At 37.7% G+C, this 26,978-nt stretch overlaps 2 protein-coding genes across 4 annotated transcripts in view; one reads left to right on the top strand and one right to left on the bottom strand.

The window, feature by feature from the left end:
* Nucleotides 1-4: 4 nt before the first annotated feature.
* LOC149789475 (uncharacterized) lies at nucleotides 5-4,690 on the top strand. Its single transcript, XM_089971481.1, has 3 exons — nucleotides 5-390; nucleotides 1,816-1,969; nucleotides 2,265-4,690. The coding sequence occupies exons 1-3, from the start codon at nucleotides 18-20 to the stop codon at nucleotides 2,449-2,451; spliced, it is 714 nt and encodes a 237-aa protein (XP_089827607.1). The 5' UTR covers nucleotides 5-17; the 3' UTR covers nucleotides 2,452-4,690.
* Nucleotides 4,691-6,838: 2,148 nt separating this feature from the next.
* Nucleotides 6,839-26,978, bottom strand: part of LOC149789476 (uncharacterized) — a 287,180-nt gene continuing 267,040 nt past the window's right edge. For all 3 annotated transcript variants that reach the window (XM_089971479.1, XM_089971480.1, XM_089971478.1), the window contains 2 exons: nucleotides 24,792-24,889; nucleotides 6,839-9,746 (listed from right to left, as the gene is read on the bottom strand). In XM_089971479.1, coding sequence (XP_089827605.1) covers nucleotides 9,620-9,746; nucleotides 24,792-24,889 — 225 coding nt within the window. In that variant the 3' untranslated portion in view covers nucleotides 6,839-9,619. The remainder of the gene's footprint in view (nucleotides 9,747-24,791; nucleotides 24,890-26,978) is intronic.

The following is a 26,978-nucleotide window of genomic DNA, read 5'->3' on the forward strand; positions in this document are numbered from 1 at the left end:
TGGAAACAAGTTCACCCATGAACTCAACAGACAACCTTACCCTGGCAACAAATTCACCCATGAACTCAACAGACAACCTTACCCTGGCAACAAATTCACCAATGAACTCAACTGACAACCTTACCCTGACAACAAATTCACACATCAACTCAACCGACACCCTTACCATGGCTACTTCTTTGCCCATCAATTCAACTTCATACTTCATGTCAGGTTCACCTATAAACCAAACAGCAAGTCCAATTTTTAATACCATATCCTTACTCCCCACAGACTGGGGTCTACATTCAGTGTCAACATCAACAAGTGACCAACAAAGCACAAGTGGAGGACAAAAATTTAATTACGCTGCACCTACTTCCAGCCAGTCAACTCAACACTATGGACCAAGTAAGTGGACTGGTCATTTCTTGATTGTTGGTGATGTCTAATAGTCAGCTCCACATTGAATGTTGCAGACATTTTACTATGTGATATACAAGAGTTCTGCAGTCTTATTAAATTTAAGAGTATGAGTTCCAAGTATATTGTTATTTTGGGTTTAACATTATTTTTCAGTGCATAGGCAATACATGGTGGCCAGAATAACTTGCGGAGGAAGAACCCAGGAAAACCCTGGTAAGAACCAATGACCCATGGGAAACTACTGGCAAGCTTTCTCACATACCCACAGTGAACAAGCAAGATACGTAACCCATGTGGAGAGAGGTAAGGAGGTAGAGTGAGAGGTGATCAGTAAAGAGGAGTGCTTTAGACCACTCATCCACCCAGAGTGTACATATATTCTGAAAATTATCAAGACAAAAGGATAGAATGTAATCAATGTATATGTTTACCATGGGAAAAACTGAAGTGAAATCTCACCAATCACATGGTACTGTACTTATGAATCAAACTTTGAAATCAATATATATTAAATGATGTATACAGTCATTACTACAGCATTTAAAAGAACCAATAATATTTTATCTGCACATTAGGTAAGCATTCTTGAGTAATAGTGTGAGAAAACAAAGTAGATTAATTTTCCAGAACTTACAATATCCATGTAAATGGGGATATACAGCAGCTGTTAACATCTTACTTCAACACTACAAAAGTCAAATATGTATCCCTTGTTACCTCGCAAGACATAATCAAATATGTATCCCTTGTTACATGGCAAGACATAATCAAATATATATCCCTTGTTACATGGCAAGACATAATCAAGTATGTATCCCTTGTTACATGGCAAGACATAATCAAGTATGTATCCCTTGTTACATGGCAAGACATACTCAAATATATATCCCTTGTTATATGGCAAGACATAATCAAATATGTATCCTTTGTAACATGGCAAGACATAATCAAATATGTATCCCTTGTTACATGGCAAGACATAATCAAATATATATCCCTTGTTACATGGCAAGACATAATCAAATATATATCCCTTGTTACATGGCAAGACATAATCAAATATGTATCCCTTGTTACATGGCAAGACATAATCAAATATGTATCCGTTGTTACGTCGCAAGACATAATCAAATATATATCCCTTGTTACATGGCAAGACATAATCAAATATGTATCCCTTGTTACACGGCAAGACATAATCAAATATGTATCCCTTGTTACATGGCAAGACATCAATTTCTCAATTTGTTCCTCATAAAAAATAGAATTCATGCATTCTAGATTATACCATTTTAAATGTAACTAATATTCTAATAAATCAACATTATAATTGATATTCTTCACACTTCTTATGTAAATCTATATTTCAAACATATATTTTACATATTTTTAAATTGTCCCATATGACAGCAACATGCTATACAACAAATGCAGTATGTATTATGCGGCCTGACCTCTGTGACAGCAACAGGACATATGAGGAACGAAACTGTACTGGATGGGATCACTATTGTGTAAATGAGCTGACACGCATCTCTGATGGAAGTCATGTCTTGAATCAGAGGCATGTATATACACATAATAACATCTTTCCATTTTAGGTCTCTTTTTTTCTCACTTTTCATATTTAAGATTTCAAAAGAATGGTAGGTTAAAACTTAATATCTTCATGCATTCAGCAGGTGAAAGACAATATAACATTCAAATGCATTGAAGATGAGTTAGCCAATGGTGAATTTTGAGACAGTCCATCGATTTTAAAACTACTGAATATTATATGCATGCAAACTATGTTATTTTGTGAGAGTCAGTGAACAGTATAATGCTCCAGATTACCTAATATATATCTATCTCCTCAGATGTGGAAACCAACTGGAGTGTTACCATGACTGGTGGCTGAAAACCATGCCAAGATCTGAATGTATGTCATACAGCAATGAAGACCATAGCAAAAGCACACATTCTTTCAAATGTACTTTTTGCTGCACAGAAAACCGCTGTAATAAGGATCCTGTTCCCCCAAACGATACATGGTTTCTACTATAATATTCAAGGGACATTATTCCCCCAAATAATTTGTGTTTTCTAATCTAAAATTCTGGAGATGCTTACTGAATGTGAAAATAATTGTAGCTATTGTGTATAGAGCAAAAAATCCTCCGATGTAGAATGACCAAATGATTGGAGTTTCTTAGTTAAAAGGTAATTCCAGCACAAAGAATTCTAGCAAAGGCAGGCAACAAACACCTAACTATTCAAGACAGTATGCTGATTTTTCCCACCAAGACTTTGGATAATCTGGTTGTATGGTGTTGCAATTATTTTGTTCTTTTAATGCCAAACACTGTATACCATTTCTTTGTTGTACTGAGCAATTTCCAATAGTGAGAATAGTGTAGTTTTGAGGAAAATGTACTGTATGCTGAATATAGTCACCTAAAAGTATGAACCTTTTATATTGAGCCTTTATGTACCGCTAAGTAACTTGAATATGTTTAATGAACAATTTGCAAATGAGATTTGAAGTTGTTCGCATTTCTGTATGTAAGACAAAAAATGAAACCAATTATTTATTCAAGTAAAATCAAAACTAACACATTTCTAGAGTGTTGTTTCATTTTTTGAGACTCAAAAAGTGTGTTCCCAACAGGACCTGGGTGTGTGTGATGAAAAAACCCATGCTGTCCATTTGTTGTTTTGGTTTTAATGCCATTTTTCAGCACATGATATGCTATATATGGTGGCCAGTTTAGCTGTTAGAGGAAGAACATCAGTAGGGACCAGTAACCCACAGGATGCTACTAGCAAACTTTCTCATATACCCAAGCCTGAGACTAAAAGCCATGCAGATAGAGGTGAGATGGCAGTCATAAGTAAAGGCAAGCACTTTAGACCACTGGGCCACGTGGGGCCCTGTCATCTAAATGAGAATCTTTTCATAATAGCCTATAGAAAAAAATTGGAAATTCAAATCTAAATACACCGCTCCCTCGATAACTCACGCCCGTATAAGTCGCGATCCCGCTTATAACGCGGTGTCCGTCTTGGCTCTCGATTTTTTCCAGAGAAGATGTATTTAAAATATCTTTAAAATATGCTAAACATGAAAAAATTAAGATAAGAATTGATAAATTAAACCTTGATACATTGCTCGTTTTATCATCGAAAATGGTGATTAATGCCCGTAAAAATATAATCCATATTTTGAAATTTGCAAGTTCTAAAGAAGAATTAATTTCAGAGATCTCGAAAACACTTAATTACACGTATTTGGACGCCAATTTTTGATCTGGGATGCAGAAAATCACTGAGGCTGGAGTCCTCCGTACGCATGTAATAGGTGCGCGGGAATATTCAAAGATTTGCCGGTCCTGTTTTAGCCACCTGCTTTGTGGGAAAATGTGTTGATCAGTTAACTGTGCTGATATTTACAATGACAGAATTCAGTGACTGAATGACTCTTTGATGTACTGTTGCCATTTTATAAGATATCATATATTATGTAAGTTTTTATGATAAATAGTTGTCAGTATACTTTAAATAAACAGTCTGGTGAAATAGCGATCAATGAAAACTTCTGGTAAATGCTAACAGGTGGCAACAGAGAATGAAATAAACACCAATTAAACGTCTTCCTGTGTGAAAGTTACGTTCTAATCCTTTAATTCCGTTTCAGTGTAAACATTATAATCACAACATATTCTGTTCATTGAAAACATGAAAAGAGTCAATCGACTGTCACATCGAAACCCATGAGTACTTCTGCGAGAACCTAATTACATGCCGGCTTTGTTTTGATCAACATCTTGTGGAAGTGTTTGTTGCATTTTAAAAAAAATCGATTACAAGAGACCTGGGGTGCTGGATTAAGGGTCTTGGAGCTGCCTTTGACGTAAAGCAGAACAGTAACAGAGACAGCGACGATGATAGTGACTTCGAATGTTTCAGTGAAACTGATGTCATTAATGCCGAGGCTGATTGGGAGAAATTCGTACATACTCATGGTCCTGAGATGGGCGTTTCTCTTGATGATATGGAGGAGTGGATTTGTGCTGACAATGATTGCCCCACAGCCGAATACATGTCAGATGAAACTATAATTAATTCTATAACGAACAAATTTGCAGCAGAAGACGATTCTAACTGGAGTAACACAAGTGTTGAAAGTGATGCAGATGCAGATGTTGCACCCCCCCACCCCTCTGTACAGGAAGCAATCAAATAGTTTGATATTGCCATAAGGTGGCAGGAGACCCAAAATGTTGACTACGTAAAGCTCATGCAGTTGAGAAATCTGAGGGATTTTGCTCGGTGGCAGAGAAACCAAGGAGTAACACACACAAAAAAAATTAATGGATTTTTTCAAAAAGTGAATTGATATTTGTCAAGTGTGGCACAAACGGCAAGTATTAACTTGTTCTAATTTACATTGTTTTAAATCTGTAGACCAATTAAATATGTTTGTACTGATTAACCCTTGTTTTTTTGTTTTCCATTTTACTTCTATTGCATTCAAATATATATATCTATCTATCGTTCAATCAACAGTTTCTCGGAAAGAGTCGATCTTTTGTATATAAAAAAACGTCTAATTTGGATCAAACAATAAAACTAGAATGTATCCAGTTCAACATAAAAATTAGTGACGTAGTACACACTGTGTGAAGTGGTACACATGTTAAGCGAACGGAAACCACGTGGAATAATGTTTTCGATGATGGCCTCAATATACTGTAATTTATCCTGAAATTAATGTTGTCCTACGAGGAAATAATAAAGTACACCGTTATGAAGAGATAATTATTCACATTTAATCTCAGAACGATTATGAAGTGAGTATTCAACAGTATAATCTGCCTACCCCCCCCCTTATTTTTCCGTTATGTCGTCAATCACTTTATTGGTTTTGGGCTTATTTTAAAGGTCCCTCGATAACTCGCGCCTCACTTATAGTGCGGTCGATGTTTCTGGACCCCGATGTGCGCGAGTTATCGAGGGAGTGGTGTACAACCATATAACGTGTTTGTTTTCTTTAACCCTTTAAGCCCCGATCCCGTCTGTAGGCGTGATCCGGTTTCTGCATTCAATGGCCGATCCCGCCTGTAGTCGTGATTTTTTTGCTGCATTCAATGGCCGATCCCGTCTCCAAGCGTGATGAATGTGTGTTAGATTCAACGTCTCTGATTGGTTAGAAATGGGTTTATTCCAAGAACTAACAACTATTAAACCAATCAGAAATGATTTTACTTTCATTTGCGGAAATTTGAATTGTTCAGAAGCTAAGGGCTCCTGTTTTGAAAGCGGTTTAACTACACGTGTTCTGGTCATGAAAAATCGTAAATGATGGCGGACGTAAGAGTGATTTTTGATGAGAGCAAAAATGAGGAGTTTCTCGGGTTTGATCTTGAAAATACTGAGCAAGCTGAGGAAAGATATGTTCGGCAGTTGGATATTTTGTGAGATTTCGATTCGGACATAGAAGTTTCTGAGATTGAATCATCCCAAGATGAGGATGCTGACAGAGATGATGATCGAGTTCTTGCGGATAAACGTTGCACATAATTTTGTAAATTCTGTATAAATAAGTCGTGAAAGACTTGGACAAATAGGGAAAAAAAATACATCACTGTGTAGACAAATTCATTTGCAATAAATGGTGAAACTTTCTTGGATTTTAATTGGATATAAGCAGAGAAATTAAGGTAAGAGTGAATGCATGTGCACGATGTTTACAAAATTTTTCAAACAGGTAAAAACTCTGGGGCACACGCAGCTAGACACAGCTTAGCGCTGCTGGGGCATAGCAGCAGTGATACTGATAACGGGTCTGGGGCTGAATGAGTTAAAGCACTGAAAACACTTAAAAAGTAAAACAAAAGTAGTTGGTAGACTTAGCATTATCAAATATCATCATCGAACGCAAACATATTTGCAAACACTCTCATAATCACAACCATCACTGACATTAAAAAACACATACACACATATTTCTGTCTATAAATCCATTTGATATATTCTTAGATGAAGTTTTTGCTACTCTCAGTAGTGCAATAAGGGGTTTGAACGTAATGCAAGCATCATTGACATTCATCTTTGCACTCATTAGAGACTGGATGCTACTGTTGTTTGATCATCCCTGCTAGATTCTCTGAGTGAATCCTGGTAAGAACCAAGTTGTTCATGATGACCATAATGTCAGTATTGTCTGAACTGCATCTGATGCAGTCTGATCATGAAAATATGCTTGTCTCTATAAAAAAAAAAACTAAATATAAATCACATTTGGGAATTACAATTTTATTAGGGGAGGGGGAAAATATGTTCAAGTTTAATTGGGGATTTACAGGTATTACAGCAGTAATAAATGCCTCTGTCCAGTATGGACAGTACTGCTTTATCAACACATACCCACTGCACAAACACAAACACGTAGTAATTTTATGGTCTTTAAATATTTCAATCAATCTATTTCAAAGGCTAAACTCAACCTAAAAAGCATGCATCAATTAATAGTTGGTAGTTTAACAAGATTAAGATAATGAATAATAAGAAAGAGAACTAATATGAATGTTCATTTTAGAATGCTGAATATGTTGCATACAGGTTGTTGTACATATTTTAATGTAAATTGTATGCTCCAGAATGTTGTAGGTTTAATGCCATTTTTCTGCACATGACAGGCCAAATGTGATGGCCATTATAACTGGTGCATAAAGAACCTTGGAAAACTCCTGTAAGAACCACTGACTAAGGCTGAGCCCAAGACTTGAACCCATGCGGACATAGCAATGATTGGTAAACACAAGCACTACAGATCACTTGGCCACATGGGGCCTCGCATTCCAGAATGACTTACACTGATATGTTGTCTGCAGCATAATTCCAAAGCTGAAGCATGTTTTCACTTAATCTTCATTCTAATAAAGTAATTCATAAATATACAAATATTATGTACTTAAAATGGTATCAAATCCTCTCCTCTTCTCCACATTTTACACAGATTCTTTTTCATCTTGAAGATATATTCCATTTTATTAATTAACTGTGACTATATCCTACATCAAAACTGTTACAGACAACTAAACTCGGGAGATCAACGAAAAGATCAAAATAATGATTTTGAAGAAAAAAAATGTAATTCCACATGGTAAACTGTTTACCCCATCATTTGATACATCTTTTTAAAATATTGCAACATATGAAAATAATATTTTAAATGGACAAAACTTAAAGAGTTTTAGCACATTTCTTTTGTAAAAAAATGTAAATATATAAATATATGACAGAAAAGATGAAAGAGATCCTAAAATCTCATCATTTAGAATATCTATGTAGACAAAAATATCTTTTGGGCATATCTTGTAAATGTTTAAAATATCAAAGTGTATGATGAAGTTTAAATACATACAGCAATAAAATCCTCACTGTCAAGAATAATTACATTGACAAAACTTTCACAGACTTTTGGAGATTCTTTGTACAATATACTGATGAAAGATGAAAAAAATTAATTGCACAGTATTACAAATCTTCAGAATATTTTCATCAGTAAAACTGTCTAATGTCAACTGTTTTCTGTTAAAACAAAACAATCTATATCTGCCTTTGGAGTATATATATAAGCTATGAACATACCACAGTATATCATTCAAACAGGAAATATAAATGTCTAGCACCTTATGATCAAAAAGTTCATTGTGTATTTTGGCACATATACAGGCATTCTATGACTTCCTGAAATTCTGATAATATAAAAAACTGATCTGAGAGCTACTTGTGCCCAAGCTCTGTATTCATCAAACTTCTCAACCTGAGTGCATATTCAAACTAAAATTTGGATTATATCCTACTTGTGTTATTTGTATTAAATATTCTCCATATTTAACAAATTATTTAAATAAATAACTTTAACTCACATACATAAATCAATTTCTGCATAACTGAGAACCAAAATAAAGTTTTTTGTGTACACTCAAGTTGAACCAGTACATTTAACTATGAATATAGAGTCAGTACATTTAACTATGAATATAGAGTCAGTACATTTCACCATGAATTTAGAGACATCTCAACCAGGAATATGGCAAATTTAAATGAAAAAGATAATGACTGTTATAGTAGGACTAGTCAAATCTAAAAGTATGATATGGCCTTTTATCAATGACAAATCATAAATGGTACATTAATGTTAACTACTTTATAAATCATGAATGGTACATTAATGTTAACTACTTTGTAAATCATGAATGGTATATTGGTATATTAATGTTAATTACTTTGTAAACCATGAATAATACACTAATGTTAATTACTTTGTAAATCATGAATGGTACACTAATGTTAATTACTTTGTAATTGTACATTAATGTTAACTACTTTGTAAACCATGAATGGTACATTAATGTTAGCTATTTTGTAAATCATGAATGGTCCTTTAAATGTAACTACAACATAAGTATTTATAAAACACAGACCTTACAGTAATTATAGATTTGATGCTAGTGTTAGATAAATATTCAGCTGTTTGATATTAATGATGCTGCCCTGCTATACCTACTCAAAGTATTATAAATATATACTGCTTTACCTACTCAAAAGTGTGGTATTTCACACTACTGTAAATACACTGCTGTGCTTACTCAAAGGTAATGGGTGTGTGTGGATGTGTACACACACACACACACACTACTATACCTACTCAAAGGTGAGGCATTTTATACTACCGAATATATACTAGTAAGTGATGGCTGTTTTAGAAAGTAAAACTGTTAAGCATAACAAATGGTGTACTGTTCTGTAGCACTACATGAATACAGTTCAGGGGTCAATGTTCTATTCTATACAACTGTATGTATACAGCTCATGGGTCAATGTTCTATTCTATACAACTGTATGTATACAGCTCATGGGTCAATGTTCTATTCTATACAACTGTATGTATACAGCTCATGGGTCAATGTTCTATTCTATACGACTGTATGTATACAGCTCAGGGGTCAATGTTCTATTCTATACAACTGTATGTATACAGCTCATGGGTCAATGTTCCATTAAAAATAAAAGTATATGTATATAGCTCAGACAGTTTCAAAACTGGCATTTTAAGTCATGCTACTAAATGTTGCTGATGGTATGGTACTGGAGACTAATGCTTGCATGTTTGTCAAGTGGGTCCATGTCTTCAAAGCTGCTTTGGGAAATCAAACTACCACACCTAGTTGGTCTGGTAAGGTGATCTTGGCTCTTCAGAGCAGAAATTCGAGCACAGGGATTGAAAGCAGCAATCTCTTCTAAAAACTGATACTGGCTGATGAACCCTACAACCATGTTTCTTCCAGTATCTACATTAAAGAAAGAAAAAGAGAATTATCAGGGTTGGCACTAGAGGGATTCTACTAAAATATCTGCTTTAGTCATTTTGTACAAACACATCAAGAAAGCAAAAATGACTTCACCTGGTCCTGAGTTGACATAATCACCAGCACACATTATTGAGCACTGAAAGTACAATATAAACGTTAGCATCTGTTCTCTTTTCAAAGTGCTATGTATTTTTCTAGCTTTTTGACAAATTTCTGCATGAATTTATTGATTGTTTATTTTTGCAATTATGTTTCAATCAATGACATTCCCACCAAAGGTCAGACATTTGTAGACCAATCATTCAAAATTTTTTACCCTGGTGGAGCATAGTCTGGCTGGTAGCAAATTATTACCCTGTGATGGAGCATAAGCTAATTGGTAGTAAATTATTACCCTGTGGTGGAGTATAAGCTAGTCAGTAACAAATTATTACCCTGAGGTGGAGTCTAAGCTGGCTGGTAGCAAATTATTACCCAGTGATGGAGTCTAAGCTAGTCAGTAGCAAATTATTACCCTGTGGTGGGGTACAAGCTAGTCAGTAGCAAATTATTTAATTATTTGTTACCCAGTGGTGGAATATAAGCAAGTCGATAGAAAATTATTACCCTGTGGTGGAATATATAGTCTGGTTGGTAGCAAATTATTACCCTGTGGTGGAGTATAAGCTGGTCAGTAGCAAATTATTACCCTGTGGTAGAGTATAAGCTGGTTGGTAGAAAATTATAACCGTGTGGTGGAGTATAGTCTAGTTGGTAGCAAATTATCCTGTGGTGGAGTAAAAGCTAGAATGTAGCAAATTATTTCCCTGTGGTGGAGTATATGCTAGTCAGTAGCAAATTATTAGCCTGTGGTGGAGTATAAGCTGGTTGGTAGCAAATTATTACCCTGTGGTGGAGTCTAAGCTAGTCGGTAGCAAATTATTACCCTGTGGTAGAGTATAAGCTAGTCAGTAGCAAATTATTTCCCTGTAGTAGAGTATAAGCTGGTTGGTAGCAAATTATTATCCTTTGTTGGAGTATAAGCTAGTCAGTAGCAAATTATTTCCATGTAGTAGAGTATAAGCTGGTTGGAAGCAAATTATAACCCTGTGGTGGAGTATAAGCTAGCTGGAAGCAAATTATCACCCTGTGGTGGATTATAAGCTAGTTAGTGGTAAATAATTACCCTGTGGTGGAGCATAAGCAAGTCAGTAACAAATTATTACCTTGTGGTGGAGTATAAGCTAGTCGGTAGCAAATTATTACCTTGTGGTAGTGTATAAGCTAATCTGTAGTAAATTATTACTCTGTGGTGGAGGAAGGTCTGGTTGGTAGCAAATTATTACCCTGTGGTGGAGTATCAGCTATTCGTTTGCAAATTATTACCCTGTGAAGGAGTATAAGCTGTTTGGTAGCAAATTATTACCCTGTGATGGAGTATAAGCTGGTTGGTAGCAAATTATTACCCTGTGGTAGAGTGCAAGCTAGTTGGTAGCAAATTATTATTACCCTGTGGTGGAGTATAAGCTAGTTGGTAGCAAATTATTACCCTGTGGTGGAGTGCAAGCTAGTTGGTAGCAAATTATTATTACCCTGTAGTGGAGTATAAGCTGGTCAGTAGCAAATTATTACCCTGTGGTGGAGTATAAGCTAGTGAGTGGCAAATTATTACCCTTTGGTGGAGTCTAGGCTGGTCAGTAGCAAATTATTACCCTGTGGTGGAGTATAAGCTAGTGAGTGGCAAATTATGAACCTGTGGTGGAGTATAAGCTGGTCAGTGGCAAATTATTGCACTGTGGTGGAGTATAAGCTAGTTGGTAGGAAATTTTTACCCTGTGGTGGAGTATAATCTAGTTAGTGGCAAATTATTACCCTGTGGTGGAGTATAAGCTGGTCAGTGGCAAATTATTACCCTGTGGTGGAGTATAAGCTGGTCAGTGGCAAATTATTACCCTGTGGTGGAGTATAAGCTGGTCAGTAGGAAATTATTACCCTTTGGTGGAGTATAAGCTGGTCAGTGGCAAATTATTACCGTTTGGTGGAGTATAAGCTGGTCAGTGGCAAATTATTACCCTGTGGTGGAGTATAAGCTGGTCAGTAGCAAATTATTACCCTGTGGTGGAGTATAAGCTGGTCAGTGGCAAATTATTGCACTGTGGTGGAGTATAAGCTAGTTGGTAGGAAATTTTTACCCTGTGGTGGAGTATAATCTAGTTAGTGGCAAATTATTACCCTGTGGTGGAGTATAAGCTGGTCAGTAGGAAATTATTACCGTTTGGTGGAGTATAAGCTGGTCAGTGGCAAATTATTACCCTGTGGTGGAGTATAAGCTGGTCAGTGGCAAATTATTACCCTGTGGTGGAGTATAAGCTGGTCAGTAGGAAATTATTACCGTTTGGTGGAGTATAAGCTGGTCAGTGGCAAATTATTACCCTGTGGTGGAGTATAAGCTGGTCAGTGGCAAATTATTACCCTGTGGTGGAGTATAAGCTGGTCAGTGGCAAATTATTACCCTGTGGTGGAGTATAAGCTGGTCAGTAGGAAATTATTACCGTTTGGTGGAGTATAAGCTGGTCAGTGGCAAATTATTACCCTGTGGTGGAGTATAAGCTGGTCAGTGGCAAATTATTACCCTGTGGTGGAGTATAAGCTGGTCAGTAGGAAATTATTACCGTTTGGTGGAGTATAAGCTGGTCAGTGGCAAATTATTACCCTGTGGTGGAGTATAAGCTGGTCAGTGGCAAATTATTACCCTGTGGTGGAGTATAAGCTGGTCAGTAGGAAATTATTACCGTTTGGTGGAGTATAAGCTGGTCAGTGGCAAATTATTACCCTGTGGTGGAGTATAAGCTGGTCAGTAGGAAATTATTACCCTTTGGTGGAGTATAAGCTAGTCAGTGGCAAATTATTGCACTGTGGTGGAGTATAAGCTAGTTGGTAGGAAATTTTTACCCTGTGGTGGAGTATAATCTAGTTAGTGGCAAATTATTACCCTGTGGTGGAGTATAAGCTGGTCAGTGGCAAATTATTACCCTGTGGTGGAGTATAAGCTGGTCAGTAGGAAATTATTATCCTGTGGTGGAGTATAAGCTGGTCAGTAGGAAATTATTACCGTTTGGTGGAGTATAAGCTGGTCAGTGGCAAATTATTACCCTGTGGTGGAGTATAAGCTTGTCAGTAGGAAATTATTACCCTTTGGTGGAGTATAAGCTAGTCAGTGGCAAATTATTGCACTGTGGTGGAGTATAAGCTAGTTGGTAGGAAATTTTTACCCTGTGGTGGAGTATAATCTAGTTAGTGGCAAATTATTACCCTGTGGTGGAGTATAAGCTGGTCAGTGGCAAATTATTACCCTGTGGTGGAGTATAAGCTGGTCAGTAGGAAATTATTATCCTGTGGTGGAGTATAAGCTGGTCAGTGGCAAATTATTACCCTGTGGTGGAGTATAAGCTGGTCAGTAGGAAATTATTACCGTTTGGTGGAGTATAAGCTGGTCAGTGGCAAATTATTACCCTGTGGTGGAGTATAAGCTGGTCAGTAGGAAATTATTACCCTTTGGTGGAGTATAAGCTAGTCAGTGGCAAATTATTGCACTGTGGTGGAGTATAAGCTAGTTGGTAGGAAATTTTTACCCTGTGGTGGAGTATAATCTAGTTAGTGGCAAATTATTACCCTGTGGTGGAGTATAAGCTGGTCAGTGGCAAATTATTACCCTGTGGTGGAGTATAAGCTGGTCAGTAGGAAATTATTACCGTTTGGTGGAGTATAAGCTGGTCAGTGGCAAATTATTACCCAGTGGTGGAGTATAAGCTGGTCAGTGGCAAATTATTACCCTGTGGTGGAGTATAAGCTGGTCAGTAGGAAATTATTACCGTTTGGTGGAGTATAAGCTGGTCAGTGGCAAATTATTACCCTGTGGTGGAGTATAAGCTGGTCAGTGGCAAATTATTACCCTGTGGTGGAGTATAAGCTGGTCAGTAGGAAATTATTACCCTTTGGTGGAGTATAAGCTAGTCAGTGGCAAATTATTGCACTGTGGTGGAGTATAAGCTAGTTGGTAGGAAATTTTTACCCTGTGGTGGAGTATAATCTAGTTAGTGGCAAATTATTACCCTGTGGTGGAGTATAAGCTGGTCAGTGGCAAATTATTACCCTGTGGTGGAGTATAAGCTGGTCAGTAGGAAATTATTACCGTTTGGTGGAGTATAAGCTGGTCAGTGGCAAATTATTACCCTGTGGTGGAGTATAAGCTAGTTGGTAGGAAAATTTTACCCTGTGGTGAAGTATAATCTAGTTAGTGGCAAATTATTACCCTGTGGTGGAGTATAAGCTGGTCAGTGGCAAATTATTACCCTGTGGTGGAGTATAAGCTGGTCAGTAGGAAATTATTACCGTTTGGTGGAGTATAAGCTGGTCAGTGGCAAATTATTACCCTGTGGTGGAGTATAAGCTAGTTGGTAGGAAAATTTTACCCTGTGGTGGAGTATAATCTAGTTAGTGGCAAATTATTACACTGTGGTGGAGTATAAGCTGGTCAGTGGCAAATTATTACCCTGTGGTGGAGTATAAGCTGGTCAGTAGGAAATTATTACCCTTTGGTGGAGTATAAGCTAGTCAGTGGCAAATTATTACACTGTGGTGGAGTATAATCTAGTTGGTAGGAAATTTTTACCCTGTGGTGGAGTATAATCTAGTTAGTGGCAAATTATTACCCTGTGGTGGAGTATAAGCTGGTCAGTGGCAAATTATTACCCTGTGGTGGAGTATAAGCTGGTCAGTACGAAATTATTACCCTTTGGTGGAGTATAAGCTAGTCAGTGGCAAATTATTACACTGTGGTGGAGTATAAGCTAGTTGGTAGGAAATTTTTACCCTGTGGTGGAGTATAATCTAGTTAGTGGCAAATTATTACCCTGTGGAGGAGTATAAGCTGGTCAGTGGCAAATTATTACCCTTTGGTGGAGTATAAGCTAGTCAGTGGCAAATTATTACACTGTGGTGGAGTATAACCTAGTCAGTGGCAATTTATTACCCTGTCGTGGAGTATAAGCTGGTCAGTGGCAAATTAATACCCTGTGGTGGAGTATAAGCTAGGTGGGAGAAAATTATTACCCTGTGGTGGAGTATAAGCTAGTTAGTGGCAAATTATTTCCCTGTGGTGGAGTATAAGCTAGTGAGTAGCAAATTATTACACTGTGATGGAGTATAAGCTAGTCAGTAGCAAATTATTACCCTGTGGTGGAGTATAAGCTGGTCAGTGGCAAATTATTACCCTGTGGTGGAGTATAAGCTAGTCAGTGGCAAATTATTACACTGTGGTGGAGTATAACCTAGTCAGTGGCAATTTATTACCCTGTCGTGGAGTATAAGCTGGTCAGTGGCAAATTAATACCCTGTGGTGGAGTATAAGCTAGCTGGTAGCAAATTATTACCGTGTGTGGATTATAAGCTAGTTAGTGGTAAATTATTACCCTGTGGTGGATTATAAGCTAGTCAGTAGCAAATTATTACCATGTGGTGGAGTATAAGCTAGTCAGTAGCAAATTATTACCTTGTGGTAGTGTATAAGCTAATCGGTAGCAAATTATTACCCTGTGATGGAGTATAAGCTAGTCAGTGGCAAATTATTTGGCTGTGTTGGAGTATAAGTTAGGGAGTAGCAACTTATTACCCTGTGGTGGAGTATAGTCTGGTTGGTAGTAATTATTACCCTGTGGTGGAGTATAACCTAGTCAGTGGCAAAGTTTTATCCTGTGGTGGAGTAGAAACTGGTCAGTAGCAAATTATTACCCTGTGGTGGAGTATAACCTAGTCAGTGGCAAAGTTTTATCCTGTGGTGGAGTAGAAACTGGTCAGTAGCAAATTATTACCCTGTGGTGGAGTAGAAGCTGGTCAGTAGCAAATTATTACCCTGTGGTGGAGTATATGCTAGTTAGTGGCAAATTATTACCCTGTGGTGGTGTATAAGCTAGTCAGTAGCAAATTATTACACTGTGATGGAGTATAAGCTAGTCAGTAGCAAATTGTTACCCTGTGGTGAAGTATAAGCTGGTTGGTAGCAAATTCCTACCCTGTGGTGGATTATAGTCTGGTTGGTAGCAAATTATCCTGTGGTGGAGCATAAGCTAGTAGGTAGCAAATTATTACCCTGTTGTGGAATATAGTCTGGTTGGTTTCAACTTATTACCTTGTGGTGGAGTATAAGCTAGACAGTAGCAAATTCTTACCCTGTGGTGGATTATAAGCTAGTCAGTAGTAAATTATTACCATGTGGTGGAGTATAAGCTAGTCAGTAGCAAATTATTACCTTGTGGTAGTGTATAAGCTAATCGTAGTAAATTATTACCCTGTGGTGGAGGAAGGTCTGGTTGGTAGCAAATTATTACCCTGTGATGGAGTATCAGCTATTTGTTTGCAAATTATTACCCTGTGGTGGAGTATCAGCTATTCGTTTGCAAATTATTACCCTGTGAAGGAGTATAAGCTGTTTGGTAGCAAATTATTACCCTGTGATGGAGTATAAGCTGGTTGGTAGCAAATTATTACCCTGTGGTAGAGTGCAAGCTAGTTGGTAGCAAATTATTATTACCCTGTGGTGGAGTATAAGCTAGTTGGTAGCAAATTAATACCCTGTGGTGGAGTGCAAGCTAGTTGGTAGCAAATTATTATTACCCTGTAGTGGAGTATAAGCTGGTCAGTAGCAAATTATTACCCTGTGGTGGAGTATAAGCTAGTGAGTGGCAAATTATTACCCTTTGGTGGAGTCTAGGCTGGTCAGTAGCAAATTATTACCCTGTGGTGGAGTATAAGCTAGTGAGTGGCAAATTATGAACCTGTGGTGGAGTATAAGCTGGTCAGTAGCAAATTATTACCCTGTGGTGGAGTATAAGCTGGTCAGTAGCAAATTATTACCCTGTGGTGGAGTATAAGCTGGTCAGTAGGAAATTATTACCCTTTGGTGGAGTATAAGCTAGTCAGTGGCAAATTATTACACTGTGGTGGAGTATAAGCTAGTTGGTAGGAAATTTTTACCCTGTGGTGGAGTATAATCTAGTTGGTAGGAAATTTTTACCCTGTGGTGGAGTATAATCTAGTCAGTGGCAAATTATTACACTGTGGTGAAGTATAAGCTGGTCAGTGGCAAATTATTACCCTGTGGTGGAGTATAAGCTAGTTGGTAGGAAATTTTTACCCTGTGGTGGAGTATAATCTAGTTAGTGGCAAATTATTACCCTGTGGTGGAGTATAAGCTGGTCAGTGGCAAATTATTACCCTGTGGTGGAGTATAAGCTAGTTGGTAGGAAATTTTTACCCTGTGGTGGAGTATAATCTAGTTGGTAGGAAATTTTTACCCTGTGGTGGAGTATAATCTAGTCAGTGGCAAATTATTACACTGTGGTGAAGTATAAGCTGGTCAGTAGGAAATTATTACCATTTGGTGGAGTATAAGCTAGTCAGTGGCAAATTATTACACTGTGGTGGAGTATAAGCTAGTTGGTAGGAAATTTTTACCCTGTGGTGCAGTATAATCTAGTTAGTGGCAAATTATTACCCTGTGGTGGAGTATAAGCTGGTCAGTAGGAAATTATTACCCTTTGGTGGAGTATAAGCTAGTCAGTGGCAAATTATTACACTGTGGTGGAGTATAAGCTAGTTGGTAGGAAATTTTTACCCTGTGGTGGAGTATAATCTAGTTAGTGGCAAATTATTACCCTGTGGTGGAGTATAAGTTGGTCAGTGGCTAATTATTACCCTTTGGTGGAGTATAAGCTAGTCAGTGGCAAATTATTACACTGTGGTGGAGTATAACCTTGTCAGTGGCAATTTATTACCCTGTCGTAGAGTATAAGCTGGTCAGTGGCAAATTAATACCCTGTGGTGGAGTATAAGCTAGGTGGGAGAAAATTATTACCCTGTGGTGGAGTATAAGCTAGTTAGTGGCAAATTATTTCCCTGTGGTGGAGTATAAGCTAGTGAGTAGCAAATTATTACACTGTGATGGAGTATAAGCTAGTCAGTAGCAAATTATTACCCTGTGGTGGAGTATAAGCTGGTCAGTAGGAAATTATTACCCTTTGGTGGAGTATAAGCTAGTCAGTGGCAAATTATTACACTGTGGTGGAGTATAACCTAGTCAGTGGCAATTTATTACCCTGTGGTGGAGTATAAGCTAGCTGGTAGCAAATTATTACCATGTGTGGATTATAAGCTAGTTAGTGGTAAATTATTACCCTGTGGTGGAATACAAGCTAGTCAGTAGCAAATTATTACCATGTGGTGGAGTATAAGCTAGTCAGTAGCAAATTATTACCTCGTGGTAGTGTATAAGCTAATCGGTAGTAAATTATTACCCTGTGGTGGAGGAAGGTCTAGTTGGTAGCAAATTATTACCCTGTGATGGAGTATAAGCTAGTCAGTGGCAAATTATTTGGCTGTGTTGGAGTATAAGTTAGTGAGTAGCAACTTATTACCCTGTTGTGGAATATAGTCTGGTTGGTTTCAACTTATTACCTTGTGGTGGAGTATAAGCTAGACAGTAGCAAATTCTTACCCTGTGGTGGATTATAAGCTAGTCAGTAGTAAATTATTACCATGTGGTGGAGTATAAGCTAGTCAGTAGCAAATTATTACCTTGTGGTAGTGTATAAGCTAATCGTAGTAAATTATTACCCTGTGGTGGAGGAAGGTCTGGTTGGTAGCAAATTATTACCCTGTGATGGAGTATCAGCTATTTGTTTGCAAATTATTACCCTGTGGTGGAGTATCAGCTATTCGTTTGCAAATTATTACCCTGTGAAGGAGTATAAGCTGTTTGGTAGCAAATTATTACCCTGTGATGGAGTATAAGCTGGTTGGTAGCAAATTATTACCCTGTGGTGGATTGCAAGCTAGTTGGTAGCAAATTATTATTACCCTGTGGTGGAGTATAAGCTAGTTGGTAGCAAATTATTACCCTGTGGTGGAGTGCAAGCTAGTTGGTAGCAAATTATTATTACCCTGTAGTGGAGTATAAGCTGGTCAGTAGCAAATTATTACCCTGTGGTGGAGTATAAGCTAGTGAGTGGCAAATTATTACCCTTTGGTGGAGTCTAGGCTGGTCAGTAGCAAATTATTACCCTGTGGTGGAGTATAAGCTAGTGAGTGGCAAATTATGAACCTGTGGTGGAGTATAAGCTGGTCAGTAGCAAATTATTACCATGTGGTGGAGTATAAGCTAGTCAGTAGCAAATTATTACCTTGTGGTAGTGTATAAGCTAATCTGTAGTAAATTATTACTCTGTGGTGGAGAAGGTCTGGTTGGTAGCAAATTATTACCCTGTGGTGGAGTATCAGCTATTCGTTTGCAAATTATTACCCTGTGAAGGAGTATAAGCTGTTTGGTAGCAAATTATTACCCTGTGATGGAGTATAAGCTGGTTGGTAGCAAATTATTACCCTGTGGTAGAGTGCAAGCTAGTTGGTAGCAAATTATTATTACCCTGTGGTGGAGTATAAGCTAGTTGGTAGCAAATTATTACCCTGTGGTGGAGTGCAAGCTAGTTGGTAGCAAATTATTATTACCCTGTAGTGGAGTATAAGCTGGTCAGTAGCAAATTATTACCCTGTAGTGGAGTATAAGCTAGTGAGTGGCAAATTATTACCCTTTGGTGGAGTCTAGGCTGGTCAGTAGCAAATTATTACCCTGTGGTGGAGTATAAGCTAGTGAGTGGCAAATTATGAACCTGTGGTGGAGTATAAGCTGGTCAGTAGCAAATTATTACCCTGTGGTGGAGTATAAGCTGGTCAGTGGCAAATTATTACCCTGTGGTGGAGTATAAGCTGGTCAGTAGGAAATTATTACCCTTTGGTGGAGTATAAGCTAGTCAGTGGCAAATTATTACACTGTGGTGGAGTATAAGCTAGTTGGTAGGAAATTTTTACCCTGTGGTGGAGTATAATCTAGTTAGTGGCAAATTATTACCCTGTGGTGGAGTATAAGCTGGTCAGTGGCAAATTATTACCCTGTGGTGGAGTATAAGCTGGTCAGTAGGAAATTATTACCGTTTGGTGGAGTATAAGCTGGTCAGTGGCAAATTATTACCCTATGGTGGAGTATAAGCTAGTTGGTAGGAAATTTTTACCCTGTGGTGGAGTATAATCTAGTTAGTGGCAAATTATTACACTGTGGTGGAGTATAAGCTGGTCAGTGGCAAATTATTACCCTGTGGTGGAGTATAAGCTGGTCAGTAGGAAATTATTATCCTTTGGTGGAGTATAAGCTAGTCAGTGGCAAATTATTGCACTGTGGTGGAGTATAAGCTAGTTGGTAGGAAATTTTTACCCTGTGGTGGAGTATAATCTAGTTAGTGGCAAATTATTACCCTGTGGTGGAGTATAAGCTGGTCAGTGGCAAATTATTACCCTGTGGTGGAGTATAAGCTGGTCAGTAGGAAATTATTATCCTTTGGTGGAGTATAAGCTAGTCAGTGGCAAATTATTACACTGTGGTGGAGTATAAGCTAGTTGGTAGGAAATTTTTACCCTGTGGTGGAGTATAATCTAGTTAGTGGCAAATTATTACCCTGTGGTGGAGTATAAGCTGGTCAGTGGCAAATTATTACCCTTTGGTGGAGTATAAGCTAGTCAGTGGCAAATTATTACACTGTGGTGGAGTATAACCTAGTCAGTGGCAATTTATTACCCTGTCGTGGAGTATAAGCTGGTCAGTGGCAAATTAATACCCTGTGGTGGAGTATAAGCTAGGTCGGAGAAAATTATTACCCTGTGGTGGAGTATAAGCTAGTTAGTGGCAAATTATTTCCCTGTGGTGGAGTATAAGCTAGTGAGTAGCAAATTATTACACTGTGATGGAGTATAAGCTGGTCATTGGCAAATTATTACCCTGTGGTGGAGTATAAGCTGGTCAGTAGGAAATTATTACCCTTTGGTGGAGTATAAGCTAGTCAGTGGCAAATTATTACACTGTGGTGGAGTATAACCTAGTCAGTGGCAATTTATTACCCTGTCGTGGAGTATAAGCTGGTCAGTGGCAAATTAATACCCTGTGGTGGAGTATAAGCTAGGTCGGAGAAAATTATTACCCTGTGGTGGAGTATAAGCTAGTTAGTGGCAAATTATTTCCCTGTGGTGGAGTATAAGCTAGTGAGTAGCAAATTATTACACTGTGATGGAGTATAAGCTGGTCATTGGCAAATTATTACCCTGTGGTGGAGTATAAGCTGGTCAGTAGGAAATTATTACCCTTTGGTGGAGTATAAGCTAGTCAGTGGCAAATTATTACACTGTGGTGGAGTATAACCTAGTCAGTGGCAATTTATTACCCTGTCGTGGAGTATAAGCTGGTCAGTGGCAAATTAATACCCTGTGGTGGAGTATAAGCTAGTCAGTGGCAAATTATTACACTGTGGTGGAGTATAAGCTAGTCAGTGGCAATTGATTACCCTGTGGTGGAGTATAAGCTAGTCAGTGGCAAATTATTACACTGTGGTGGAGTATAACCTAGTCAGTGGCAATTTATTACCCTGTCGTGGAGTATAAGCTGGTCAGTGGCAAATTATTACACTGTGGTGGAGTATAACCTAGTCAGTGGCAATTTATTACCCTGTCGTGGAGTATAAGCTGGTCAGTGGCAAATTAATACCCTGTGGTGGAGTATAAGCTAGCTGGTAGCAAATTATTACCGTGTGTGGATTATAAGCTAGTTAGTGGTAAATTATTACCCTGTGGTGGATTATAAGCTAGTCAGTAGCAAATTATTACCATGTGGTGGAGTATAAGCTAGTCAATAGCAAATTATTACCTTGTGGTAGTGTATAAGCTAATCGGTAGTAAATTATTACCCTGTGGTGGAGGAAGGTCTGGTTGGTAGCAAATTATTACCCTGTGATGGAGTATAAGCTAGTCAGTGGCAAATTATTTGGCTGTGTTGGAGTATAAGTTAGTGAGTAGCAACTTATTACCCTGTGGTGGAGTATAGTCTGGTTGGTAGTAATTATTACCCTGTGGTGGAGTATAACCTAGTCAGTGGCAAAGTTTTATCCTGTGGTGGAGTAGAAACTGGTCAGTAGCAAATTATTACCCTGTGGTGGAGTAGAAGCTGGTCAGTAGCAAATTATTACCCTGTGGTGGAGTATATGCTAGTTAGTGGCAAATTATTACCCTGTGGTGGTGTATAAGCTAGTCAGTAGCAAATTATTACACTGTGATGGAGTATTAGCTAGTCAGTAGCAAATTGTTACCCTGTGGTGAAGTATAAGCTGGTTGGTAGCAAATTCCTACCCTGTGGTGGATTATAGTCTGGTTGGTAGCAAATTATCCTGTGGTGGAGCATAAGCTAGTAGGTAGCAAATTATTACCCTGTTGTGGAATATAGTCTGGTTGGTTTCAACTTATTACCTTGTGGTGGAGTATAAGCTGGTCAGTAGCAAATTATTACCATGTGGTGGAGTATAAGCTAGTCAGTAGCAAATTATTACCTTGTGATAGTGTATAAGCTAATCATAGTAAATTATTACCCTGTGGTGGAGGAAGGTCTGGTTGGTAGCAAATTATTACCCTGTGATGGAGTATCAGCTATTTGTTTGCAAATTATTACCCTGTGGTGGAGTATAAGCTAGTCAGTGGTAAATTATTATCCTGTGGCAGAGTATAAGTTAGTCAGTAGCTCATTATTAATCTGTTGTGGAGTGCAAGCTGGTCAGTTACAAATTATTACCCTGTGCTTGAGTATACATTGGTTGGTAGCAATTTATTAATCTGTGGCAGAGTGTAAGTTAGTCAGTAGCAACTTATTAGCCTGTGGTGGAGTATAAGCTGGTTGTTAGCAAAGATAAATAAATTTGTTCACACTTCATGCTGTACAAATTGGAAGAGAGAACTAAATATCGGTCAACGTTTTTTGACAGTAATCTTATTTCATGATTAATGTGTTTGGTAAAAGAAAGTCATAAAACCAAGCAAAAGATGAAATTTTAAAGACATTTTTGCAAACTTCAATGGGAATTTTTTTCTTCATGTTACTGACTCAGGAAAATTAATAAATGTCAGTATAGGAAAAAGAAATAATTCCAATCATAATTTGCGTATAAAAAGTTTTGTGATGAAAATTCTAGAAGATTGACAATCCACTAACTCCATAAAATCATAACTCTGAAAAAATTATACAGGTACAACAAGCAAGGATATAAAAGAAATGATGGAAAAAAAGGCCCATGATTATAAAGCTGTCCAATTTATTGACTGAAAAGTTAACACTTTCTTCCAAAGTTCATGCTAGCAGAGACAAAACATTGGAAGTGGCAGTAAAGCCAATCAAAATAGTAACTGGACTGTTTATTACAGGAAAATCTTTTAATATAAAAATATAAATTTTTAGGATTAAGGACCATTTAGCTGTCATAAATGTAGGACAAAAATTTTGTATTCTGCACTGAATCCCTGAACATTCAACCAATGGGATCATTCGCTGTCTATATAGGAATACTGGGATGCTTGTTTAAGTGTGAAGGTTTTATTTAAACATTCAGTCTGCATATGATGAAGCACATACATAACTTATGGTTACCACAAAGGTCAACTGTTAAAGTATGGCCAGCTCTAGATAGCAAAGTATGATTATCACAGAGATGAAATGTGAAATTAGGCCCAGTTCAGCAAAGTAGCATTACTGCAGGGGTGACATGTAAAAATTATGCCCAGTTCCAGAGAGTGAAGTATCATTACTGAAGGTGCCAAATGTGAAATTAAGCCCAGTTCTGAGCAGCCAAGTATGATTACCTTCAGGATCAATTGAAAAATTATGCCTAGTTCCAGACAACAAAGTATGATTACTGCAGGGGTCACATGTGAAATTATGATTAGTTCCAAACAACAAAGTATGATTACTGCAGGGGTCACATGTGAAATTATGATTAGTTCCAGAAACAAAGTATGATTACTGCAGGGCAAAATGTGAAAGTGTACTTAGTTCCAGCATCAAAGTACAATTACTGCAGGGGTCACATGTAAAATTATGATTAGTTCCAGACAACAAAGTATGATTACTGCAGGGGTCACATGTGAAATTATGATTAGTTCCAGACAACAAAGTATGATTACTGCAGGGGTCACATGTGAAATTATGATTAGTTCCAAACAACAAAGTATGATTACTGCAGGGGTCACATGTGAAATTATGATTAGTTCCAAACAACAAAGTATGATTACTGCAGGGGTCACATGTGAAATTATGATTAGTTCCAGACAACAAAGTATGATTACTGCAGGGGTCACATGTGAAATTATGATTAGTTCCAGACAACAAAGTATGATTACTGCAGGGGTCATATGTGAAATTAAGATTAGTTCCAAACAACAAAGTATGATTACTGCAGGGGTCACATGTGAAATTGTGCTTAGTTCCAAACAACAAAGGATGATTACTGCAGGGGTCACATGTGAAATTATGATTAGTTCCAAACAACAAAGTATGATTACTGCAGGGGTCACATGTAAAATTATGATTAGTTCCAAACAACAAAGCATGATTACTGCCCGGGGTCACATGTGAAACTGATTAGTTCCAAACAACAAAGTACACGTATGATTACTGCAGGGGTCAAATGTGAAATTATGCCTAGTTCTAGGCAACAAAGTATTGTTAATGCATGGTTCAAATGTGAAATTATTTCCAGCTCTAGACAGCCAAATAAGATTACCGTCAGGATCAACTGTAAAATGATGCCCAGTTAGCAAAGTATATTATTTGTTATTAACACTTGTGAATTTCATGATGTTGGTTTTTTACATGTTGGGCACTTACTGCCATTTCTGATGATAAAATGAATGATATATCAAGGATTCATTTACCAATTTTTTAAAATGATTTTCTTCACATTTAACATATATGAGCCAACTTTTAATAATATGTTTTTGTTAATAAATATGGATCCATGCCAGACAGCATGCTATAAGCAGATTTGTGAGTAATCAAGGGAGTGGTGTCTTAAGTTTTGTGTACGTAGAGGCTGTGTAATGGAAAGCAAAGCAAATAGTCATAAAGTGTACCTAATTGCATGCATGTGTGGTCTATTGATCTGATAGCTGACTAAGTGTGGAGTGATTATCACTGCAGGCAGGAATGGTTCCCCATGGTTATCTGGCTTCTGCAAATAGAATAGTAATAAAATGTTATCAAGTACTAATGTAAAAATGGACATACATTCCAAAAGCTTGGGTATTACTGAACACTACTACAATATTAATTTGATTTACTGTCAAACCTGTATCAGTGGTTATTAATTTCCATATGAAGGTCACCTGCCAAACCTGTATTAGTGGTCATTATGAAGGTCATCTGTGTGTTGTCTCAAATTCGCATGCTTAGTATTGGCTGGATTGGCCAAAATCATGCATCTTTTGTGCCTAAATGTTGAAGACTGAGTTAACTTTATTGGTTTAGGTATCTCAATGGATAATAAAAATGTGTACATGGAACATGACTAGTCCACCACTATTCCTCAAAATTTACCTAAACACAAAATGAAAAAAAGAGATGGACATAATCACTGTATGCTCGAACACACTCATGGAGGGACATGCATAAAAATGTTCAAATACTCAGATTTCTAGCATGAGGCCCAAGTTCACTCAAGATCACACATTATGCTAACATCAGTAAAGTTGACCAAGAATTTTTGACACTGTAATGTTTTTTAAAAAAAAGTAATAATGGCTGGCATTATTAATGCAGATGTGAAAGGTTTTACCTAATAGTGCTTCCTGTTAAATTTGGTAAACTTTTCTTAACAAAGTATTGAGAAGTCATTTTATGGTTTCAAATGACAGCCACAATTTGCTAGTGGATCAGCACATTAGTAAACTAGAATATATACAGACCTATAGGTTTGGTCAAGTTATGTGGTCTATGAATAAATTTCTATGTAAAGTAGTTTTAGTTTTTCAGTCAATGTGACCTTGGCCAATGGTCCTTTCATCCCCAAATCAATATGCTTCTTTCTAACTCAACCTGCAATTTCATCCACAAAATTTGATGAAAGTATATGACTAAGAACTGAAATTGTTGTTCTCATCTTACTGCATGGGAACCATTAATGCTTCTGAGAGTGGAGTAGTATAACGTGAAGTTTTCCGCATTGGCAACATACACATTGGAGAGAATGTTGGTACACCTCTATGCTACTTTCATGTACTATGACTGAAATTCAGAGATGCTCCCATGATTTTATCATTCCCCTCTTGTCACAAAAATGGGGGGGGATAGAAGAAAAATGAGGGGGAGAAGGAAACAGCCATAGTTCAATATATTCATAACACTTCAATATCCATCTCTTTTCTTCCTGTTCCACTCCATAAGACCCCTATTAAAATCAAAATCTTTAAAAGCTGTTGCCTCTAGCTGTATAAGCATTAATCTGTTTGACTGTTTTTGAGCTTAATCTGTTCCTTATCTGTGTATAAATATTGTTCTGCACCAAGAACCCCATTTCACAGCCTGCTGTCTGAAGGGGTTTATACATAGATAACTAGGCTAGCTGGAACAAACTTGAATCCCATTTCACAGCCTGCTGTCTGAATGGGCTTATACATAGCTAGCTAGGCTACCTGGAACAAACTTGAATCCCATTTCACAGCCTGCTGTCTGAATGGGCTTATACATAGATAGCTAGGCTACCTGGAACAAACTTGAACCCCATTTCACAGCCTGCTGTCTGAAGGGGCTTATACATAGCTAGCTAGGCTACCTGGAACAAACTTGAATCCCATTTCACAGCCTGCTGTCTGAAGGGGCTTATACATAGATAGCTAGGCTACCTGGAACAAACTTGAATCCCATTTCACAGCCTGCTGTCTGAAGGGGCTTATACATAGCTAGCTAGGCTAGCTGGAACAAACTTGAACCCCATTTCACAGCCTGCTGTCTGAATGGGCTTATACATAGCTAGCTAGGCTACCTGGAACAAACTTGAATCCCATTTCACAGCCTGCTGTCTGAATGGGCTTATACATAGATAGCTAGGCTACCTGGAACAAACTTGAATCCCATTTCACAGCCTGCTGTCTGAAGGGGCTTATACATAGATAGCTAGGCTACCTGGAACAAACTTGAATCCCATTTCACAGCCTGCTGTCTGAATGGGCTTATACACAGATAGCTAGGCTACCTGGAACAAACTTGAATCCCATTTCACAGCCTGCTGTCTGAATGGGCTTATACATAGATAGCTAGGCTAC

The sequence above is a fragment of the Sinohyriopsis cumingii genome, chromosome 10, assembly GCF_028554795.1.
Source record: "Sinohyriopsis cumingii isolate HCF-2022 chromosome 10, ASM2855479v2, whole genome shotgun sequence".
Taxonomy (NCBI): Eukaryota; Metazoa; Mollusca; class Bivalvia; order Unionida; family Unionidae; genus Sinohyriopsis; species Sinohyriopsis cumingii.

Excerpts from the sequence above, each read along its gene's own strand:
- LOC149789475 (XM_089971481.1), top strand. The coding sequence starts at position 18 with ATGAACTCAACAGACAACCTTACCCTGGCAACAAATTCACCCATGAAC. Across the intron at positions 391-1,815 it reads AACTCAACACTATGGACCAA|CAACATGCTATACAACAAAT; the intron begins GTAAGTGGACTG and ends CCCATATGACAG. Across the intron at positions 1,970-2,264 it reads AGTCATGTCTTGAATCAGAG|ATGTGGAAACCAACTGGAGT; the intron begins GCATGTATATAC and ends CTATCTCCTCAG.